Raw genomic sequence first — 25,534 nt, forward strand, 5'->3', positions numbered from 1 at the left:
CAGGATTTCCCCCCATGTAATGGATTCTATTGGGACCCAAACGGTAGAAGGTCCAAATGACAGTTTAAGTGCAGCTTCAAAGGGCTTTAAACGATACCAGATGATGAATAAGGGTCTTATCTAGCGAAACGATCGGTCAATTCCAAAATAAATAAAAAAGTTTAAGTTTTATAAGCACAAATGTTCGCCTTGCTCTGTTCTGTGATGCGCGTTCGTGACGTCACGTAATACGCAATTACGTTGAAAAGGTCACGCTTGAAAAATTTCTGTCCTGAAGAAAATGTTCTTTTTGGCTTTTTAATATTAAAACACCCAGGATACGCACACGAAATGGGCATTTTAAACGATAAACTGACACAAATACATTTGAAAATGTGTATATGGTCCTCCTCCTGCACATTTGTAAACACGTCAAGCGTGACCTTTTCAACGTAATTGCGTATTACGTGACGTCACGAACGCGCATCACAGAACAGAGCAAGGCGAGCGTTTGTGCTTATAAAACGTAAACTTTTTTATTTATTTTGGAAATGACCGATCGTTTCGCTAGATAAGACCCTTATTCATCGTCTGGTATCGTTTAAAGCCCTTTGAAGCTGCACTTAAACTGTCATTTGGACCTTCTACCGTTTGGGTCCCAATAGAATCCATTACATGGGGGGAAATCCTGGAATGTTTTCATCAAAAACCTTAATTTCTTTGCGACTGAAGAAAGAAAGACATGGACATCTTGGATGACATGGGGGTGAGTAAATTATCAGCAAAAGTTTTTTTGAAAGTGAACTTCTCCTTTAAATGTATGCTCCAACTTTCATTTCAAATTCTTAAATTTGATCAATATATTATAGTTATTATATTATAGTTACCAATCACATTAAATAATTTACATTGAAAAATTATAACTGTATTAAATTAGATTATTTTAAATATTTTTGACTATACAAAAATAAGGAATGTTGAAAAGATGATACTTTATGAAACTAAACCGCCAGTAGGAGGCGGCAGGCGACCGTTTTAATGAGCGAGTCATTGAGTCATTCATTCAAACGATTCGTTCAATCGGCTGATTTATTCAGAATGAGGCAGTTTGTGAATGGGTAATTGAATCTTTGACTCAACCGATTCGTTCAAAATGCTGAATCATTCAGTAATGCAACAAGTGTTGCTGTGAGATGCGCGATGATTCTGCGGTGATATTTGTTTGGAACTATTTTCGCTGCTGAAACAGAACAAAAACAGTCATTGCGTCTAAAATGTAAGTGACTTAATTTTAACTATTTGTTTATTGACCTGTTATGAAATCAGTCTCGGTTTTAATCTTGATGGCATTCAGGAAAACAGTTACTTCTACCTCCTACACACTGCAATATAAACAACATCTCTGCATGCTCTCTTCACGTCGTCCTTGTAAAATAATAATAATAAGTAAACAAACATCAAAATCACTTCGCTGAAAATGAAACGCCACTTACCAGCAGCCGCAGATTTTAAGATATCTTCTGGTAGTGCGCGTAGCCGCGCGAAATTAAAGAATGTGCGTGCAGCGTGAGGAATCGTTCCGGATGAGTTCGTCAGGTGAAAGGTCATCATGTGGATCATTTCATTTACGGCTAAATTATTATTTATTAATTTTACTAATAGTTAGGTTGGGCAGGCATCCACAAAAGGGCCTTTAATTACAAAAAAAGGAGAGGAAATTTTGCCTTGACAAAAGGGCACTTTGGGCACCAAGGGGCAAAGGGGCAGGTGCTCGAGCACCCAACGCCCCCCCCTCTGCACGTGCCTGAAATCTACGCTAACTTGAAGCTATCCTAACTGATGCAATACTATGCGTGGTAGCTCGTACCAAGGGAGGGCGTGGTGAGCTGGAACCTGCTTACGTCACCTGCCACCGCTTACGTCACCTGCCACCGCAAACATCCAATAGGAAAATTCAGCTGCAGTAGCCACCGTTCAACCTGAAGAAGGCAGCACTCAGACGTTTTTACACCATATATTGTAGAATTAAAACACTTTATACCCTAATGTCAAAAAAGTTACTCGAATCAATGAACAGCACTAATAAAGCCCCATTCTTACAGATCATTAACTAAAAAAAGTTGGTTTAGGGTTTAGTTACCCTTTAAAAAATACCTTGCACATATGTCCAGTGCCATGATGTGTATGGTTACATATATTTTTCTTCATACGAACATGCAGATGTTTATTTAAGTCTGACTGGACGTTAACAAAATATTTGCAAAAAAAAAAAAACTCATCTGACACCTCCAGTGACTTTCTCTAATTCTTAGCATGGCAACTGGGCACTGCGCATGTGCTAAAGTTCTCTTCAGAATACGTGTAATGCACATGTAAACAATGTGAATCAGATTGCAACGCCGATTGATGAACATGAGTGCATGTAAACATATCTAAATGAGATTTGTGTTGAGTTGACATGCTGATATACGGTAATATGGTAAATCAAGATAATGAACGTGCACGTTATTGTTATCGTGGGCACTTTAAAATGCCGTCAATAATTATTTATTATGAATTATTCCGATTTTAAGAATGTATTTTTAGAATGTTTGTCCATAAACCGGTTAAAATGTCAAAGAGACGTGCACACACTGCAACCCCTGATACGCATGTGCAGCATGCAGGAATGAGTGGAGAAGACGTGCTGAATGAAAATTCACATTCACTCTCCAACAGCAGATGGTGCTTATGGAACAGCAGAAATGCCGTTACACTGGTAACCCTGTAAACAAAGCAGCTGCGCTACTTTCTGTTTCTGAACAGTATTTAAATGTTTTAAACAGCCATTCAGGTTTTTGTATTCGCAATGGTGTTTATCACAGCACCAAAAACTTAAAGACTTAATAGGCCATTTATTTTCAAACTTAAACATTTTTATATTTTGATCTGGAGTCTGGACTACAACATGTCACTTTACAATAAGGCTCCATTTGTTAACATTAGTTGCTTCATTAGTTAACATAAAGATATATTGGAGAAATTAATGTGTTGTTTAACCACAACTTAAATATTTTGTTGCTGGAATTTAGAATTTTTTTTCTAACTGATAACTGATAAACTGGCTAACTGATGATGTTTTTTTAATTTTTTTTATCACATTATGATTTATGACTTTGCACTGTAGCTTTGTACCAGAGCCAGTACATTCAGACCCCCTGGGTCTCATAGAGAGACAAGCTGAGAAACGCAACACTTTAACCCGGAGCAACAGTGTGGGAGGCCCACTGCAGAGTCTGGACTTGATTCAAAAACCCAATCATGGCATATCCACCACAAGCCTGCCCAACAGCCTACAAGAGGTGGCGGTGAGTGAGCATCTTCTAGTTTTAATATTCTTAGTTTTTCAAGAATCATATTTATTGCTTACAGTTGTTTGATTAAATCTGTATTTTGTTGTTCAAGGACACTTTGGGTCAAAAGTGGCCCAACCCAAAACCGGTGTCTGTGCCGTATCTCAGTCCACTGGTCCTGCGCAAAGAGTTGGAGTCGCTGTTAGAGAATGAGGGGGATCAGGTATTCAAGCATGACTTTACAACAACCTTTTGATGGTTCACTAAACATGTCCCCCATGGATGTTACATTCATAAAATGTTTCCCTTTCCCATTTTAAGTCTTTGGCAAAAAGCCCCAGATCATAGCAAATTACACTGTTGAACCTAGTTGTGTTGTGTAACAAATTAGCTCAAAGGGGAAATATTCATAATAATCCATAATTACCAATTATGATTAATTATTAATATTTGGGTCAGTTAATTAGATAAACTTTGAGGTAAGCTAAATTAATATTACAATCAATTAATCAGTTCCATCGAACTCTTTGATTATTCATTTATTCTAAGAAAAGTGTATCTTTCATGGCCACCGAAAAATAATTATTTCTTAGCATGTACAGCGCTTAGAGCATGTAACAAGATCAAGATCGTAAAAGGGACTTTGTTGCAAGCAGGGAATCAGAACCAAATACCTGTTGTGAACAAGTTTTATTAACTAAATCACAAACATAACTAAACAAACATACATTCATACATTCATACATACATACATACATACATACATACATACATACATACATGCATAGGTAAAAGGGTGAGTGATATGGAACCGGAAGCAGGAAATAGAACTATGGAAAAGATCTATTTAACTATGAAAAGAACCATCAGCTTATCATTTTCAGAGCACCTCATTAAATTGATACTTGCATGGTCAGTTGCAATCGTGGACAATTTTTGAAGTGGTTGAAAATTGAGTTCGTTGATGAGTCCGTGAGTGTCAAAAGTCATGGTGCAAGCTGCCATCGTTTTCTTCTCTGCTTGATGGAGAAGATGATGATGACTTGCATGTTGGTTTCGACGCTGTTGTGGGTCGGAGCTTGCAGCCCGGGGGCCTGCTGAGGCCATGCTGGACAGCACGGCATCCTGAAGTGTCGAGAAGGCCAAGAGTTGATCGTCGCTTGTTCAGTTGCAGTTTCCTGGATTGAAGCTCCCTTTGGGAGCATGAAAGCATGTAGACAATGCTCAGGCCTTCTGGGGCCCTTGGGCCCCCCCACTATCAACGTGAGGAGCAACAGTGGAGCCAGCAGCCAAAAAGCTAAGAAGTGGGAAGGGTCAGTGACAAGGCCTTTTAAAGCTTGACCAAGGTCACACCTTTCCGGGTTTGTTTGACCAATGAGAAGGGTGGAATTTCACAAGCGGGAGTTTCTTCTGTGGTTGAATTGAGTTTTTGTTCTAAGCATGCTCATTTGCAATGGCACGCTGGATTGGTTTCTGAAGATGAAACTAAGAAAGATTCTTGTAATACTAATATGTTGCACAGCTATCGGCATATCATGTACACAATCATTTCGATCTTCAAAGTACCAATTTATAGAGACCAAACATGGTATGCGTGGGGTTACGTTGACTGTGAGTCTATAATAAGATATATCAAAGAGATAATAGTATCAACAGATAATAGTATTAAAAGACACAACACAAGGCAGTAAATCATTCACAAAATGTTCTGGAATGCATGTTCATATGCAGCAAAGTCTGTATTAAAGATTGTTTCTGTCTTCCCATTGTCTCTCTCTTGCGCATGTGGCCACATTCCTTTGGATCGTAAAACTCTTATCAGTCTCTGTGTGTCCTGTAACAAGACACGGCGTCCTGCCAGTGTGTTAGCTTCATTTGGGATGTTAGTTTTTGGGGAAAGTTTCACAGGCCTTGGTTGGGAGAGTGAGTTTGCTGGATTATTCATTAAATAAATGAATAATTTGTGTGTGTCTGATTGGTCCAGACGCTACATATTTCCCCCTTTCGATCGTTGTTGTTCCTCTCAAGGACAACCACGAACGACGTTGGAAATGCAGAAAGATCAGACACACCTCTGTCATACAAGGCTGGAAGGCCATGGTGGCCTCTGGTTGTGTGTGTTTCCTGGAGCGGTGGTCGTTCCATCAGGTGATGTAAATAGTAGCCAAGTCCAGGTCTTTGAGTTGGTGCAGCAGGTGTCGAAGCAGCAGGTGCCTTGACAGGGTGTCACCTGTCATTCTGAAGTCCATTAGTTTTGGGGCAGGTGTTTGCTTGTGGTTGCAGGAAGTGGTTAAGACTCTATGTAGCATAGAGAGGTTTTCAGGCCGACCTAGTGCTGGTGGCAGGAGGTCAGAAGGTAGTTGTTAACCTCTGTCAAGAGATGTCTGAAGGATTGAAGTGTTGCTCTGTCCTTATGGCGGTGCCGATGTGAGCTTGCCTAAGCTGGGGTAGGCAAGGAGTCGGACGCTTGTACTTTACAGGACTCCTCGGGTGAGTCCTGTTCAGGGAGCTGTTTTGCGTGTGTCAGCAGCTCCTGTAGCTCTGAGTCAGGTACATCCAGCTGTCCTTGTGGAGCCTCCGATTGACACCTGTGTGAATGGTGTGGAGGAGGATGTTGTCGTTGACAGCCGTTGGTCATCCTGTGGTTTTTGCAGGTTGAGGGTGTTGTCCTCCATGGCTTCTCCAAGGGGCTTGGCTGTTACCTGGGTTGTTGCCATGGTGACAGTTCTGTGCTGGGCATGCTCAGTCCAGCTGCGTTGAATCTGGTTTGAACCTCAGTCTCTAGCTGGTGTGTGAGGCTTTTTCATACCCCTATGATGGGGTAAGGAGATGATAATCTTGATCAGCCCCGTGAGGCTGTAACTCTGGCTTGGGTCATGGGTCGTTTGTCCTCTTCTCTCATGGTGCAGTTACGTTTGGCTCTGGTGCTGTAGGATGTCAGCAGCCTTGGTGGAACAATGTTCCTCGCGATGGCTTGTCAGTCCTTTCGGTCTCCTGTCTGGTTAGGGTCAGGTTAAACAGAGGATCTGCGACATTTTTGGCACACTAGGGGTGAGAGGCTAATGCATGACCCTAAAGAGTTCAGAGCTAAGGTTTGATAGGTTAGCTAGGTATGTAGCATAAAGCTAGGTGTTTCATGTGTAGCTAGCTTGTCAAGTGTGTCTTGTATCCTTATCATCTTAGCTGTGGATGTTAGGAGGCTAAGACTTGTGTGTTTCCGAGGATATTTTCTGGAAAGGGCATAAGCCGAGAGAAAATAAATGACTTAATGTGGTTCTTATGGCTAAATTATTTCTCTGGACTTAACTGGTGGTTCACAACGGGCTTGATGAAGTGAAGGATAGGAGGAAAAAGGGACAGTTTTCCTATTCATATTATGCTTATTATCAATCCTCAGGACTATAGTTATGCCCTAGTAACCGTTGAGATTACTTGTGTTGCAGGGTCATAAAAATGAGTGCACTTGTTGAAAATAAACAAAATCACAAATAAAGATGTCTCTGGTTCCTTTCTGGGCCCTATGGGAAATGGAACCACATTAGAACAAGAGGGGAAATGTAAATAAATCAAATAAATGAAAGCATAGACAAGTGAATAGCTGACGGCTATTATTATCAAAGTAAAATAAAAAGGGCTTAAAGGAGAACTCCGGTCAATTTTAACATTGAGCTCATTTTTTTGTACATTTGGAGTGCTGTCAGTACAGAGAACAACGACAAAAATCGGTGTTGCCTACAACGTGTTATCCTCTTTTTAAAATTTGCACCCTGTTGACTTCAATGGGGCAAGTTTTAAACCTGCTTTTAGCCTCTTAACATCCTTGATGTGTCATTACAAGTGCACAGGTCATGTGAGTGATTCCTTCGGAGTGAACGCGGGTGAATCTGACTGCAGTAGATGTGAAAGATATGAATAAAAATGATGTTTATTCAGCCAGCGCACATACCTGTATTTACATCCTGTTTTCGGTCGAAGTCCACAGTAGTCGATTGTCGAGTTCACGCACGTGATCATAGGTACTAAACCTATGCGCGTGAACTCGACAATCGATTACTGTGGACTTCGACCGAAAACAGGATGTAAATACAGGTATGTGCGCTGGCTGAATAAACATCATTTTTTATATATTTGATGTGCTTGGACCAGACTCCATAGTGGGTCACAGCTGCTGTGTGTTCAAGACACACAATCCCTATGTGTGTGTCCTTACAAAAGTTTAGTCAACATGCTGATGAAAATTCTCATTACTATAAGAATTCTTCTCTAGCTACACAGTTTACATGTAATTAAATTTAGATTTAATTTACAAGGTAACTGCAAATTTAGCCGACAGCACTCAGCAAGGACTACTCCTAAACTAGTGCCGGTGAAATTCAGCTGGGAAGAATTGAAAATAAGGAAAGAGAAAGTGAAAAATCAGAACCCTAACTGGGGTTAAAGGAAAAGTATTTTAGATCACTTTGCACTGTGCACAGCACAAGCTGTAGTTAAAGGCTTCAAGTAAATGATGCTAACCGCTAACTGTAGAAGTTATTATTTAGCTTAGCCTAAGCTGAATGGACGCTAGGTTAGGTTAGCTTAGCTATCTAGGCTGGTTTGTTTACAATATGACGTCACGAGTTAGCACTTCCTGTGACAAGTCGTTGTCATGGGAACCAGTGCATGTCAGAGCAATTCAACAGTCTATGAAGAATGTCTACACATTTTAAATGAGTTATACATGTTTAAACGAGTTAAAATGTGGCGCCTATACTTTGAGTCTTTCAAAACTTGACGTTACATTCAGTAAAATGCAAATGTGGTTTGGCATTGGCCAATTTTACTCATGTAACTCTTCTCTTTACTTTAAACAACTTCTTCTACTTGTTTAAAAGTAAGGAAATAGATTTGCTGTAAGTCGAAGCTTGTCTAAGCATACAAGGTTAGGGTGACCATATTCCAGGACATGTCCGGCCGGGATTTCGAGATCGCCCAAAATATCCGGGATACGGCTTTTGCTTTCTCGTCGCCATTCATTTTGTTTACATGCACACCTTTTGATTCAGTAGGACTGAATTCCGATTGGTGAATCTGAATGTAGTGTTTACATGAACGCTAAACAAGTGATCGGTTGATGTGCGTTTTAGCATTGCTAAGAAAATTCCTGTGTTTTCGTCTCGATCGGGATCCGTGTGAAGCAGAATGCATGACCTGCAAAGCTGGCACGTACGTGTCAGTGTCAAATAATGTAATAATGTAAACATAATGAATGGTGACTGTAGAAAGCAAAAGCCGAATCCCGGGCATTTTGGGCGAACTCGAAATCCTGGCCAGACATGTCCTGGTTAAACAGGACGCATGGTCACCCTATACAAGTTTAAGTCCATCTCATGCATAAATATTGACTTTACAGCGAGTGAAACAATTTTGATCACTAGGTAGCTCAGCCAAAATTTAGATGAATTACATCAAACTAACAATAATTTGTAAGGCCTTTACATTGTAGAATGGGGAGCATCACCCAAGTCTATGTGTATATAACACTGTACTGAGATTTCTTCGTCAGAAACAGATTAAACAATACAGCAATTTGGATTTCTCCAGTTAAAGCAGAATAATAAATACCGGTACAGCATGCTGCTGAGTTGAGCTTCCTTTTTCAAACAGACTTACGCTTTAATGCTGAAATTACCGATACCAGTAAAAAAAACTTTTTCACTTTTAGTAGAGATGTCAATTCCAGCTATCGTTTTATCTGCATTTAAACAAGCCAGCAACCAGTGATCAAAATGTGTATCGCATGTTGTGTCCTATTTGGATCGGAGTGATCAAATGCACACTTTTAGGATAACAGTAGTTTATGCGTGGTTAGTACGTTTTGGAAAAAAATTGACACTGCAATAAGGCCATAAAACACATACTGAATAGTTGTCCACAAGACTTTTGAATAACTAATCTTGTAGGCTAGAATTTTTTCTACAAAATGATGTGAAAATCATTCTGTCCACTCTTTCACAAACAACAATATAACGATTTTAATTTTGCATGTCAGTTTTTGTGTCAGCACTGCTGTATGCATGGGCGTGTTAATGGCCATGAATATTAATGTGATTTACACCAGGGGTGTGACCTAAAGACCACTCCCCAAATGGCTAAAGGCCCATCAAGGTGCTGTGAGGCAGCCTGAACAAAGAATGAGAGGAGATTCAAAGGTTTTTGTTTTTCAAATCTGTTTTATTGTAATTCCTCTATGTGGAGGAACTAAATGTTGTGCCTCACAAGACCACAGTGCAACATATATAAACATATAGTACCGGTCAATAGTTTGGACACATTACTATTTTTAATATTTTTTAAAGAAGCTTGCATTTATTTGATCAAAAATACAGAAACAACAGTAATACTGTGAAATATTATTACAATTTAAAACTCTAACACCACAACCTGACCAAACGAAACCCGTTTGACTAAGGCTGTCGAAGCCCCACTGCCGTCGTTAAAACAGATTCAGTGGCAATGGTTCCGTATGGCATAATACCAACTGCAACACACAAAAATATCTGTCCAACACAAATCCTCATTCATGCAAAATACAGTACACGGGATTGTAATAACTATGATAACTATACAGCCTGATGGTTAGTGGAAGGTGGTCAGCAGAGCACACACATCTGAACACAGTCACACATCTTTATGCCACTCTTGAAAACAGTTCCTGTTCAACTGAAGACATAAGTGAACATTGCATGCCTGGCATTTCCATGGTGTTAATTGTCTTTTACCACGTACTGCTGTGCAATGCACACAATTGCGGCGACCAACTGTGGCAACATCCCTGTCATCTGAAGTCAGCACAGCTCCTGGAACCGGTACATGGTCACTATCGGTCCGTTTTGGTGCCGTTTTCTGTGACACATCCCAGAGCTCTGTGATAAGTTGCTTTATAAACTCTTTATGGGACAAGTTACCATGTAGCTCTTTGTGCACAATGAAAGAGTTGGTGGAAACAATGTCCAAGAAGTGTAGAAAAATCTTTCTGTACCACTTCATGGATTTGTGCTGTGTTGTGTAGTACTGTATCAGCTGATCGGACAGGTCAACACCCCCCATGTGTTTGTTGTAGGCAGTCACAAGTGCAGGACATGGAAATGAAACAACTTGAAACCCCATCTGGTTGGCTTGGCTTTCATGTACTGCGTCATACCTCTGTGTGCTTTGCATGCCACCATTCTTTCATCCACAGCTAAGTTTCTTTTAGGATGATAGATGACTTTACAAGCATGACGAATAGTGTCCATGAGAGGTTTGACCCTGAAAAGATGGTCATGTTCAGTTGTGCCCCTCTTTCTGTCATTATCCATATCTGCATTTGGGTGACTCATGTGCACATTCCATGAAATGGTGCGGTATCTGTCCCGGGACATAACTGTAGCTGGAAAGGGTACGGAGAAAACACTGCTTTGCCGCCAGTAGTCCCTGATGGAGCTGACCTTCACCATGGCCATGTAAAATAACAACCCAATGTAGCGGTACATCTCACTGATGCTGATATGTGTCCATTTATATTTGCAGCCCTTTGCAGTTGCCTTGGCAGCCTGAGCATTGGTGTTGTGGCACAGAGTTGATACAGCACTTTCTGAAAAAAAATGTTTGAATAGACTCATGGGCGAATGTGAGTCAACAGAGCTCAGTTGTGGTCCAGTTTCCCGTGCAGGACGGAATCGCACAGTCTGTGGAACCATGTCAACATCAGTCTCTGTTTTCCATGCCAGAGTGGACTGCCTGTTGCTTGCCTGCTGGTTAGCCTTGTCTCTCTTGGGGACAGGTGCTTGTACAAGTTCATTGTCACATCTGTAAAAAAAAAAAAAAAAAAACACGTGAGCATGCTGATAACACAATTAAAGAAATTGTATTATCATTATCAATCACTAATGGCCATGGATAAAAAAAGACAACGTTTTTGTCATTTCACACAAGAATAGGTAGGCTACTTTTATATTATGACGCTGTAAACACAATTAGGCTACATTTCATCTGTAAAATATTACGTCTATGCACTTACTCAGTATGATTCTCGATCGCACTGAGAACTGAATGACACCTGCGTGTCCCTCTGTGGGGTGCTGGAGAAGGAGAGCGTGATGCAGACACATTCCTAAAAAAACAACAACCAAATAAAACTGTTAGCATACATTATTCAAAGTAAACTGATGAGCAATTGATGGTTATGGACGCACAATGTATATATTTGTTGATGGGCCATAGGACGGAGAAATATCTATTTATGGGCCATAGACCACGCGGTCTATCACCGCGAGTATCTGTTGATGGGCCATATAGACTGCACGCATTTAGTGACACACGCAATGAACGGATCGTTCGCGAACGACACACATCACTACATTTCAAACATTTACACCTGTATTCACAAACATCTGTGCATAAGGCAGTATTTAAGCATGATAAACAGTGTCATAGGCTAACCAAAACCGACCATTTATATAAAAATATAATGTATTTAGACAGTATCACATATTTTACCAGGCTGAAATATATTTGCACTAAATCACATTATATAACCTAAGCAGATATTCGCAAACAAGCTACATTACGCATAAGGCAGCATTTTAGCATTTTAATCAGTGTCATAAGCTAATCAAAACTGAGTGAAATATATTTAATATACAAATATGTTTAAAGAGCAATATCACATTTAAAAAAGTTTACACTTGAGCATATACACGAATGTTAGGGATATTGTATGGCAATCGTTCCTGTAAGATGACAAAAGCTAGCCAAAACTAGGCAAAATACAGTCTGAAAATTCATACGAGTTCTATATTATCAGAAAAAGAATTATATAACAGTAAACAACTTACTCCGAACTTGTATCCTCGGCGGGATCAATTCGCTCTTCAAAATGCTGTCGTTCGTTTTCCGAGTTGCAATCTTCCTCTGAGGAAAAGGTGAATTCTTCCTTGCTGTCCAGAATCATCTGAAGGGCGTCTTTACCGGAGAAGCGTGCCATCCTCTCTAAGCGCGATGAACTCTCAGTGAATCTGATGAAAAAGCTTTGTGTTTTTATGGCATTGATCGGGGGGCGTGTGCGATGCAAATAGATCACCTAAACTATTTACCATGTGAATAGCGCCGGGGGCGTGGTGGCCTCAGCTCATTAAAGATAATGAAGGGAGAACGAAAAACGGTACCTCTCCTTGCTTTCAAACGGATTACATAAACTGAGAATATTTGTTTTTTATATAAATTACTTCATTTAAAAGAAGAGAATTCAAGCTTCATAAAGACAAACCTCACATGTCTGTGTGAGAAGTATTCGCTGAGTTACAGTTCATTTTCGGACGCGTTTCAGAATGGACTTCACTGACAGAGAGTGGGCAGAACTCGCATCATGTTTATTTTTCTTTATTTGGCGAAAAGCACAACACTTTGTTTTTATTGTGGGTATACACAAAAAAAATACACACTTAACAGGATCGAATGATGTATAACACAAGTATTTAAGATCAAAATCAACAGAGTATTTTGAGTCTCTTTTGCACTGATAAGGAAAAAAACGAGCCTATCGCGCCGGCGTGACAGCCGACCTCAGGGGGTTAAACGAAGGGGCGCTAGGTCATGTTAGTTTACGCAGCTCAGGTGGTTTGCTTACTATCTGGCGTCAGGGTGAGCATGCCCTATTTAAAGTTAGTGTTTCATCTAACAAGTCATTGTCATGGAAACTAATATGCAGCAGTGCCAATTTCAACCAGAAGGTGGCAAATGTCTGTATGTTTCAAAAAGCAGTGCATAGTCTGTTGGCACGTGAGGCTTACACATGCATTCAAGATTTTCTTTAAATCAGTAAAATTCTAATTTGACTAATGCAGCTTCCTGCTTCTTTTGAGCACACATTTTCATCTACTTTAAAAGTTCTATGTCCTATGCTGACTGGGAACTTTGTAGCAGAGGCTTGCATTGTGGTCAAGCGGTGTGCCTTCTGGTTTGTTTGCAGTTCAGAGTCACTGGGGTCTTAGGCACCCTTTCTGACGAGGCCTTGAGTGTTAAAGGCCTTCTGCATCAAGCCACACATCGTTGAGTGGGCATTGCGTGGGGCGGCCAGAAATGGTGACTAACTGGTTTTGGAGGAAAAGGTTCTTGGAGCTGGTGTCTTCCTCTGTCACAGGTTCGTTGCAAGCTCCAAGGTAAGCTCGTTCGGAGTCTGTGGTATTAGCACAGGCGCTTTTAGGTCTGTTTGGTGTCTGGGCAGTGCCCAGTCTGCATTCAGACTCTTAAGTCTGAGAATCCTGTTATGATGGCTTGTTCCAGCTGCTGGTAGTGCCACAGCCAAAGCCAGAACGCGGTGCCACTCTGGGCTGGTTGTGACTCAGATCAGATAGAGTCTATCTTGATGGTGCACACTCATCAAAGACTGCAGGTGAAAGTCAATGCCTCGCAGGTAGGCGTGGACGTCGTGGTCTCCTGCAAACTCTGGTGTAAATGCAGGGATCTGTCTGGCCATTGGGTTGAGGTCTTTGAGTGTCACTACACGTGTTGTTTCAGGATTCTTCTGAATTAATCCTTTTCCTTCTGCGGCTGCAGAAGCTTTCAGGAAACCGTCCAATGACGTGTTAAGCAGAGGGATTTGTCTCCGCCCTTGGTAACTCTGTGCTTGGCTGGGGAGGTTTCCCTGCTGATTGCAAGTTTAGCAGGATACATCTTTCTTGTGGGGTCCATTTGCAGGTGGTTGGACTGTTTCAGTTCTGTTCAGGACCCCCTTGCGTTTGTCTATGATGTTACAGCATTGCTGAGTCAGTGTTTGGACTTTAGCTCTGGCTGAACACTGATGGCTTTAGCGTCTCTCTTTGAGAAACAGTTCTTTAAGTTCTTTGATTGAAACAGTTATTTACCCGTCTGATGGCAGGTGCTCAGCAGCTGTCAGCCACCTGAAGACTGGTGAACTCTTTCAGTTGCTCCACTCTGTTAGGATCTTTGCATCTGTCCTGTGCCTGCCTGAGCAGGGTTCGTTCTCTGTGGAATTCTGTTGTAAGGAATGCTTAGCTCAAATGATATAGGGAATCAATAATAATGAATCAGGGGTATGATTCATTTATCGCATATACAGTTACATTAAATTATCGAAACTGAAAATAGATTGATTGTATATATGAATAATCAATCACAACGAATTATAATTCATCATTCATATATCAATTGTCTTATTACAGATCGATTATATGAGATAACCCTTAATGGAATTAATTTAGTTATCAAACAGACCGTTTGTCCCGCAAACTGGCCGTAAGATCCCTCTATCAATTCTCAGGAAAAGTTATCCTTTTATAAACTCTCACGAAGAGGCTATTTTTCTGGCCACAAAAAATAACTTCTCTGTTCTATAAAAACGAATTAAATTATCAACAAAGGTAAAGCTTGTAGCTTAGATCTAACATTTAAGGGACTTCGCAATGTGAGCAGCAGACAGAAGCAATCATGAGTATAATGGGTTTTAATTAGTGCTGTCAAACGATTAAAATATTTAATCGCGATTAATCGCATTAATGTCATAGTTAACTCGCAATTAATCGCACATTTTTATCTATTCTAAATGTCTCTTGATTTCTTTTTGTCCCATTATTTTTTCTCATTTTAATGCTCTTATCAACATGGAAAAGTGGATCGGCTTGCTTTGTGCAAATGTTTTTTATTGAAAACAACATTGGCATATACTGTAGTGTTCAATTTCACACTAACATTCTCACTAGAAGTAAATAATCTCTCACATAATGTAACACTGTCCATCAATAAAAGGGTGAAAGAAATACTGACAAGGTCCTGATATTGACAAGGGGCGGAGAATTCGCATCAGCTGTGTGTGTGCTTGGCCATCAAGTGGTGTTTCAGACTGGACGTGCTGCGATGCTAGCTCAGTTCACAACGACAAAACACACAGATCACTTTGGTCTTGTCAATTGAACCATTTGGCCACTTTTTTAAAATTAAACTTTCCATTCAGAATCTTATTGGCATCCATCTCGGCGTCTCGCGCTCATCATTCATCCACTCAAAACGTAACGTTAAAGGGGGTCGCACACTGGACGAGAAGCGCAGCGCGTTCGTATTTAAAATTCGAACACATTATTCTCTGAGTGTACACACACCGTCCGCGCCATTCGGCGTTTTTATTGCTGGCCATAAACTGAGAAAGTGCGCGTCCAATGTGCGATACAAGTTGTCCTAGACGCGGCTTCTCGTCCACTCTTTGGCCGGCTCGCAAGCCCAAACAAGTGTGTGCGGCGTGCCTGTTGTTTTGTTTTCCGGTCTAGCTAGATCCGGTGGTGTTGTAGCTTTACTAACGTTACTAGTTGTTGCAAAAGCATGTGAAAAAAGACTACAAAGTTTGCTAGGCGTTAATCGCGCGATAAAAAAATTGACACCGTTAAAATGGGTTTGCATTAACGCCGTTAATAACGCGTTTAACTGACAGCCCTAGTTTTAATACATGAAACTTCAAATACATAGGACTACAGTTAAACCCGGAATATATGTATACAACAGAATAATGGCAGTAAACAATGAAAGGGGATGAGAATGAGAGAGTGAGAGGAATAGAGAGAGATCACCGAATGATCACAGTATGGCAAAATCACAGACAGAGTAACCTTTTGAGAGACAACAAGAAATCGAATCACCCTAAGCAGGGTAAACAATTTTAACGCATTAAAAGCTTGATAAAGCTAATACTTGCATAGAGTTCTCTTTGTGTTGCTGAGGAAAGAAGGCGCGCGTGTGTTAGTCCTTCGGAGCTAGGCGTGCTCTCTCGTTTCTTCCGTGGCGAGCAGAGTCGCGGGTAGTTTAACCCTCTGGGGTCTGAGCTGTTTTCTGGGCCTGGAGGTGTTCTGACATGCTCTGACATTTGTGCTTATTTCTGTTACTTGTGACATTTTCATGGCTAAAGTCTGATTACACTGTATTCAGCACAAACTCTGCTACAATAATATATCAGCAGCATGTATGTAAAAGTTTGTAGTTTTGAGATAATGACATTTATGCGTGGTTTGTGAAAATAAAAAAAAATTGTCACTGAAATAAGGTCATGAAACCCATACTGATTATTTCTTCACAAGACTTTTGAAAATTGTATCACGTAGCCTAGAATATTTGCTCCAAAACTATGTGAAGATCACCCTGACTGCTCATTCAGAGAAGACAATATATTGATTTAAAATTTCTAAGACGTGTTTTGTGTGAAAAAGCAATATGCGAAGGGGCGGATCATCTCATTAATATGCAAGCTTTTCACACCTGAGAAAGACAAAGACACTCCCTAATGGCCCTATTAGGAGCTAACAGGCCCTGTCATTCTGAGCAACCTTGCACAAAGAATGAGGAGATTTAAAAAAGAATGGCTTTTTGATTGGATTTATTTACAACACAACATAATCCAAATATACACAACAAATGACAAAAAAGCACTTATTGAAAACAATGATCCAAAGACAGAGACCTTTCTGCCATTCCTAAAAACATTGTACATACCTTTCATTTCCAAGGTGTTTGATTTTCACTTTACCATGTTCATGTACAGAGACTCATGTCAGTGGCATCTGGTCCCTGAAAAAAAAAAAGAAAAGTGAACATACTGATATCAAGAGAAATAGGGAATATAGTTCTAAAATGTATTGGGAATAAATTTTAGATTTTTCTGGTTCAAATTGCTTTTTAAAATTCACAGAATACACACACACACACACACACACACACACACACACACACACACACACACACAAATGTTTCCAACAATATATAATATAATGAACACCAAGTTTGTTGTGCCTTGTAAGCAGTAGGCTATGCACAGTGCGTTTCAAACGCGATCGCGCTCCAAATATGATACATTCAAACGCGATCGTGCTCCAAATATGATACATTCAAACGCGATCGCGCTCCAAATATGATACATTCAAAACCAGAGCTCGCTCCAAAATATGAAACATTATGGTTACCATATTATACATATCTACGTTTGAGCAGATATCCACAAACACAGTAACAGTAAACACGGGTCTAAATATTATAATATTCACCATATATCTAGCAACAGTTCAACTGCAATGTGAAATTTATGCAACAATAACAAACTAATATGTAAGAATTTCTTACCTTACATCTTTCTTGTCTTCAAATCGCGTTCTTCTTCTTCTGAGGTAAAGCCAATGTAAGCTCACGGCACGTCTTTCAAACTCGACGAAAAGCAGAGACGTGAAGTTTGTTGGTGCTTTGTTTTTGAGGTAATGAGCGCGTTCGCGTTCCATGTGGAGATTTGCATGTGAATGTCTTTTGCGCTCGTAGGCGTGGTCAAATTAAAAAATAATTAGGAAGCGTTTGAGAAGCTGGACATCTTGTTGGTTTTATACAAATTACTTAAACATAGAATATTTGTTTTCAGTTTGAATCCGATCATTTAAAAGTACACACTTAAATGTTTATAAAGGTATATGGCTCATAAATGTGTGACAAGTATTCGCTGAGTTTGGTTTCAGTTTATAGACGTGCTCAAGAAAAAAAAGTTCACCGCAACGGGGAGGCAGAAAGCACACCCTGTTTATTTTCTTTATTTTACAAAAACACAATGTTTTGATTTGATTGTAAGTGGACACATACAAAAGTAGAAATACCACAGATTATTTTTTTATATTTCTTTTTTCTGTATGACCATAAATGACGGAGTAATTTAAGTTTATAGTGCTACAATGTGAAGAAAATCCAGCAAAACGCGCAGGCGCGTTTGTCGACCTCAGAGGGTTAAAAGTCCATTGAAAGTGAAGTTACCACAGAAATAATTCAGGCTAAGTTCAGTTCACTCGTAGGTGGAAATGAACAAAGGAGAATATGAAAAACAAAGACAAAAGACTAAAACTAAAGCTAAAAAGAAACCAAAGTGAAGAAAACCGAAGAGGATAGCTAAGGATGAATAACTGAAGATGAACCGACGAAAAGCTGAAGTGAGTAGAAAGTGAACGTCCTTTCCTCTTAAGGAAATCCTCGTTCACGCCTCCTTTTTCGTGAATGACGAATCACCTTCAGGGATTCTCGAGCGGGAAGATTTCCTTTGTCCTGTCGGGACGGTTCATCTGCATAGTTTGAGTATGTCAGAATTCGTCATTCTTACCCCAGAAAGATGGTACACATAGAATAATAAATTTTACTGTAATCTCCTGTCTCTGTCTACCTCAGTCATAACGAGACGGTTAACCAGATACCAAGAACGGCAGGTGAAAGAGGTGGGAATACAAAGTTACCATCGTATGCATGAATAGGAGCATTTAAAAGTTCACTCCTTCAAATAAACATCATAAACTAAGCTACTGTAACATGGGAAAACATGCAACACTCCAAAAATATATCATATACCTTTAGAAATGACTTTATATGATGAGTTTGAAGAAACGTTTGGGTGTGTGTGTATTGGAATGTCCGTGTGTGTGTGTGTGTGTGTGGAAGGTCTGGATCACAGAGAAAGTCCATATCTCTCCTGTGGATCTCTCTGAAGTTCACCACAGGGGGAGAAAGAATGTTGGTTTTAGGTCCTGGAGTGTCTCGAGGACCCCCTAAAGGTGTCATAAAACAGTTGGGGGTGCAGACCCAGCGCATCCAAAGCTGTGAGCTACATTGGATGGGTCACAGGTTAACAGCTCTTCTGAGAGAAAGCATATGTTATCAAGATCTAGTCCGGAATGAAAGAATGTGTTCAGAAACACAGAGTCAGAATTGGTTAATTCAGAACAAATGAAAGAATGATTCATAGCCCAGACGCTACACTGTGGCTGGCAGCGTTAGTTCATTTACCTCCTGTTTGAGGCCTGAGCGTGGCCAAGGAGAAGATGATGCTGGTCAGTTCTTGGTGGCTCAGGCTGGTTGTCAGACGTCCGCTTTTGTTGTCGTCTAACAGTTCCTTTCTCTGCCGTGGTAGGTAGTTGCCTGCTTCAGACTGAAGGATGTCCAGGACACTGCTCTGCCAGGTCTCCAGGTGGTCCTGGTGGGTGGCAGGGCTGGATGTCTGAGGCCTACTGGCACACTTGTGGGAACACAAGAGAGAAATGGCAAAGGCACATGCAAGTTTCTACAGAGGTGGTAAGCTATCTGTCTGGAGAACGGCTATGTAGGCCATGTAAGATGTAAATAGCTGATGTGGGTGGTGCAGCTAAAATTTTGTGTTGGTGAGCACACACAACAAAAAGGTTTTGAGTATCTTAGCTGACGTGCTTTAAGCAGCGTCGACTGATGACTGGGTTTTTTACATGTCATAAAACTATTACTCAAAATACTGATGGTTCTTTTCACATGTTATACTACGAGAGTAACAAATAGAGCAAAACCAAAATAGAACAATAAGATGAAATCAGAAAGGAAAGGGAAGAAAGGAGTGTTTTACCCATTTAAGTTTAGCTAGGAGACATAGGTAAACAGGTGTCACGTATGGGTTAAGCTGCTGTTAGACTAACCCCGGTTTCACACCGCAAGCGTCAGCGGCGCGTGAGCAGCGCGTATTTTTTTCGGGCGTCCTTGTTAATCAATGAGTGCATTCACACCGGGAGCAGGAGCGGCGCGGCGCGTGAGCGTCAAGCAGGAGCGGCGCGTGAACAGCAGTGCAGCGGGGGTTTCGGCGTCCGGTCTATTTTTTGCTGTGCTGCTCACGCTCAATTAAAGTGAAAGCACACTTTTGATGGACAAAATAAATGTGATTTAACACAAAACGTGCTCAAAATGCACAGAATAAGAATGTCAAGAGTTTTAACAACAATGCCAATGTCTAGTGTTTTAACAATTATGCCAGAAAAGTAAATTAAGTAGGCTATAACAAATATGTGTTTACTAGGGGTGGTTAATATGTCTGATTTCCCGATTCGATTCGATTACTATTATTGAAGTCCCGATTCGATTACAGTCGATTTTCGATTATTAACGATTCTCGATTAGCGATTATTGATTTTCCATTTCACAACAGTAAACGAAAATACACTACAAAGTGATGGCAGTATTAAAAAAAGTCAGCTGCTGAATTACTTAACTCTTTTATTGAGTAACAACAACTCAAAGCACTTTCTGTGTCGTGTAGTTATAACTTCAGAATTATTTGTATGTATGAACTCATCAAGTTGAACTAACCAATAACAAATAAATGAAAGGCTTATTTCCTTTAGGAAGTAGATCAGAACCAACATACTGTAGAAATTGGACAATTTTCTTCTAGAAAGACAAGGTGTTCAGGTGGAGGAAGACTGCAGGTTGCAGTCGAAACATGTCAATGTAAAGAAAAAGTTTTTTCTCCACCTGAACACCTTGTCTTTCTAGAAGAAAATTGTCCAATTTAATCATTAAGAAGACAAAATGAACATTTCTGAACAACCTACTGTAGCTTCAGCTTATATACTGTACTGTAGAACACAGTGACAAAATGCAACACACTAACTTGTGAGTAATCAAGTTGTACTAAACATTCATAGCTCTGGAATGACCAGATTCTTATGGAGGAAGACCAGCTGGTCCACATGTTGTGGCGTGAGTGTGCTCCGTTGTGCTGACACGATGTCTCCCGCAGTGGAGAACACTCTCTCTGCAGCAACGCTCATACCTGGGATACATAAATATATTTTCTTAGCTCTCTCCGAGCCCGGGGCCAATTTTGTCATATCGTGGAGAGTGTGCTGATTCGGTGGGATGACGGGCTTCAGGCGGTCGTCTTTAACCCACCCTGCCTCCTCTGGATGAAAGCGGGAAATGTGGGCCCTCAAGTTGCTCGTATTGCCGCAGTACTTCAGTTTAGTGTGGCATGCGTTCTATCAACATGTTGTTTAGAGCTCCTGCAATGAAAACCAAAATGAATCCACACGCTTGCTTTGAGCCCAGATGGAGCTGGGTGGATCGGTTGGTTGCTCGTTCCTGGTTCTTCCATTTTACACACCTGCTCTCACTCGCTCTGGCTGCCGTTACACGCGCTTGCAAACTGGAACTGGGCGCGTTCGTGACGTTCAACTTCCGGTATAACATTTTTTACAAAATAAAATAATGCAAAAACATTTTTTTTTTAACAATAATAAAAAATCGATTTTTGAAAATTTAATAATCGATTCATACTCGTCCATAACATACTCGCGATTAATCAATAATAAAATTTTTTCACCACCCCTAGTGTTTACCCATTTAAATTTTTTAATTATTCATTTTGGGTGAAAGTATGGTGTATTATTATAAAAAATAAAATAAAGTCAAACTAGCCACAAAATACAATATAAACTTTATTTGAGTTTATGTAATACTCCAATACACAGACACTATGCTATATAGGCTCTAGTGAACATGTGCATGCGGCAGATGACGTAAACACAACCTGTATCAATGGATGACACGAGGTTGATCGTGGAGGTCGAGAAGCACAAAGTGCTTTATGACCCAAAAAACAACACGTTCTAAAAGGAATTAAAACAAAATGTTTAAATACGTACGGCGGTAAAGTAGACCATGAACAACGATTTTAGATAAAACAAACTCTTCCAGGTATTACAAATATTCTGCAAGTTATAATGTATAAAAACAAAAATGTTGAAAGAACTTACCCATTGTTTGAAATGGTTATATTGTCTGCCGAACACGCTTTGCAGCCGCTGCTGTGACGCTGTACTTATACGCTTCCAGTGTGAATACTCGCGAGAGTCTGCTGCTGCAGTGACGATGTAGTTGCGCGGACGAGCCGCTCGCGCGCCGCTCACGCTTGCGGTGTAAAAGAGGGGTAAGCTAGCAGGGACACATCAAACATCAAGGTCAAAAGAAGAAGAAACAACGGGAAGTGTTTCCTGTTCTGTCTGGGGCCTACTGTGCGTTTATGTTAACCGTACTTCATGTACTTAGCTTGGTGCTAAGGAGTGAGGAGGGGTAAAGCACAGACAGGAATTAGGATGCTAATGACCTGGGTAGTTATGGAAACAACAGTTGCTAGAACTACTGTAATCCTATAGAAAGAGGGAAGATGTTGATAGTAAATATCTAAGATAAGGTATAAGTAAAGGTAGAATGTCCTTATAGCTCAAAAAAAACTAAAAGGAAAGGGAAACAATTGATTTAGTTAAATTTCAAATTTAGTTAAACTTTATTTAGCTGAATATGGAAATTCAGGCTGAAACAAAGTAAGTAAATAAATTGAAATAAAATCAAAATAAAGAGTAAACAGGGAGTGTTCTCATAGCCCTGGTAACTAAAAGGGAAATTGAATAAGCAAATTGATTTAATTAAATTACAAATTTAATTAAATTCAACTTAACTGAATATGAATATTCAGGCTCAACAGGTGTAAATACACTAAATAAAATAGGGGTAGACTTAAGTCGAAATAAATGAAACTCAAATAAAAACCAAGGTATCTGGGTTTCAACTAAAAGTGAAACCAAAAGAAAGGGGGTCGAGAGAGAGAGAGGGAGAGAGAGGACGGAGTAGTTTAAACCGCCTATGAGACATGCTTCGTGAAGCTCTGAAACCAGTGTTAATCATTTGTCTCAAATCATTGATTCTGAGCATGTATCAGACTGCTAAAGTCATGGAATTTCAGTAAACGGGCTTCGTTCCGCGTCATAGCTGTTTCGAAATTATTCTAAATTTCAACAGTCCGTGAACCAGTGTGTATTCGATTTCTATGTGATCTTGTATCATTTTTAGAGATTTGTACACGTTTAATGACGCATTTGATAAAAGGAAGAGGCGAATTTAATAGTCTCTTATTGGTCTGATTGACCAAGCTTTCATAAACGAGCCCTACAGTTTACCAAGATATCGTGCCTTGAAAGACACCTCATATTAAACGGTATTAGATAGTTTGTGCATTGCCATTACTTGCTTGCACCTTTGATCAAACCTTTGCGATTGGTTTGTGAAAGGTGTTTCATTGAGTTGAGTTTTCTCTACACTTACACTGTTCTGACCAGCAGGGGTCGCCAGCGAGGGCGCTTCAAAACAAAGAATCATTTGTGACGCAATTGACTCCTTTGATTCAAAGCCTCGAGGAGCTTTGACTCTTGTTACTCGTGTTCAAATCACCATCCCTTTGTTTCAAGGGCCAAGGCCCAAAGTCTGTAGTCTTTGGTTTAAAGGTTACACTTTACGCCCGCACGTGTCTCAGTCGAGGTAAAGGGCTTTAACTTGTATGTGTGTAGGGTTGCTACGGAACAAGCTTTACACAAGGGTCTGTGAGGTTTTGTGCTGTTATCAGATTATCAAAAGTGCCTGCTCACACTTTGCGGTGTCATGTGTTGCTAAGAGACTCATGCCAACCAACAACACAAATCGAACGGAGCAACGTTCGGGTTGTGATGAAGGTTTGCATTGAGAACTCCAGTTTAAACACATGAACACACTGTAACAAATTAGCTCAAAGGGGAAATATTAATAATAATCCATAATTACCAATTATGATTAATTATTAATATTTGGGTCAGTTAATTAGATTAACTTTGAGGTAAGCTAAATTAATATTACAATTAATTAATCAGTTCAGGTAGACGTGGGGGCGTGGCTTTGAGTAAGATGGCTGCAACTGTTTCTCTCTGCTCAAAGGCCTGATGAAATCCATTAAAATCATCAAATTGCACTGACATCCAACAAAAGTCAAGACTGCTTGGAGTACAATGGCCACTACTGCAAAAATAGCAGCTGAAATGGCGGAAATGAAAAATTCCCTGAATTTTATGTCAAGGGAAATAAGTGACATAAAACTGTGGTGGAACAACAAAGAAAACTGACAGGCCTCATGGAGGAGATCAGGCAACTAAAAACTATTATTCAACAGAAGGAAGAACGTATTGAGCTCCTGGAACAAAGGGTGGATGACTTGGAACAGTATTCCAGAGCTGATGACCTTGTAATCACCGGCCTAGAGACTAGGCATCAAAGTTATGCCCGGGCTACAGGCCCATCTGGTGACCAACAAGGTGAGGATGCACCATCTGAGGAGCTTGAAACCCTGGAGCAACAAGTGGTGCGCTTCATGAAGAGTAAAACCATTCCTCTGGACAGTCAGCAAATTTCAGCATGTCACATTCTTCCAAGTAAGGACAAAAAAACTAAACCTAAAATCATTGTCAAGTTTGCAAGTAGAAAGCACAAGGTGGAAATCCTGAAGGAAGCTAAGAAACTTAAAGGCACCGGAGTGTATTTGAATGAGCACTTGACAAAGAAAAATGCAGAAATTGCTTGGACCAGCCGTACCCTGAAAAAGGAAACCAAAATTCAATCAACTTGGACCAGGAATGGAAAAGTTTTCATCCGGACGAATGGACCTCCTGAACAAGCCAAGGTGATTATGGTGAGAAAAATGAAGGACCTGGATCTGTACAAATGACAATAGTGAATGCATCATTCTTTTTTTCTGCTTGATTATTGGATCTCTTATAAGGAACTCATGACTCTTTCATTTAAGACTGAAGCCTTTGCAAGTGTTGATTATATAGAACGTGATACATATGATTTTGAAAATAATGTGGATCCAGAGACTAATTTATTTAATCATATTAAGCCGCTTTTCCACCGAAATTACCCGGAACAATTTGTCCCAGGAACTTTTTTCCCAGGAACCTTTTTTGCCCCAGACCGGTTGCTTTCTGCGTTTACACCGCGGTCTAAAGTACCGGGAAGGTAAACTGCGCGCAACTGCTCCTCCCAGTCTGCGACGGACAGTAATCAGTTTTGAGCGCCACATTTATAAGTTTGGAGGAGATTCAAACTGTGTTGCAGTTATTGGTTTACTAACGAGGTAATTAACATAACAAAATAGACGAGCACTGATACTAAAGCGTGTTCAGAAAGCTTGTATGCGTATAAAATTAAGACAAGAGGTACGTTGTGAGATGACTGGGAATAACGCGCAAAAATTTCCTTTTGCGTAAATACTCTTTACAAAAAGCCTGAACCCCGTCTATCAATCATAAATAGTGACAGTCTTGTAAATAGTTGTTTGTTACACCTCAATGCGCTATTTCAATCCTGTTATAGTAAATTTGTAACATGGTTTGCCTTGCAATAGATGACAATGTGTAAACATAATGACTTAATATTAAAAGCTGTGGCATAAAAGAGACGAGCACTGATAAAGCGTGTTCAGAGCTCGTAATGCTAACGTTAGATATAAAATTGTATGTTATCAGCTATTGCGGACATTGGCCGTGAGATGGCTGTGACGAACGCGCAGAAAGTTTCCTCTT

General features: G+C 40.2%; 1 protein-coding gene across 4 annotated transcripts in view; it reads left to right on the forward strand.

Annotated features, from left to right (window-relative positions):
* The window catches only part of dennd4c (DENN/MADD domain containing 4C), a 214,285-nt gene that overhangs the window by 172,571 nt on the left and 16,180 nt on the right, over positions 1-25,534 (forward strand). For all 4 annotated transcript variants that reach the window (XM_084404122.1, XM_084404123.1, XM_084404124.1 and 1 more), the window contains 2 exons: positions 3,146-3,326; positions 3,424-3,534. In XM_084404122.1, the coding sequence (XP_084260248.1) occupies positions 3,146-3,326; positions 3,424-3,534 (292 nt within the window). The remainder of the gene's footprint in view (positions 1-3,145; positions 3,327-3,423; positions 3,535-25,534) is intronic.

This window comes from Rutilus rutilus (genome assembly GCF_951802725.1).
Source record: "Rutilus rutilus genome assembly, chromosome: 3".
Classification (NCBI taxonomy): Eukaryota; Metazoa; Chordata; class Actinopteri; order Cypriniformes; family Leuciscidae; genus Rutilus; species Rutilus rutilus.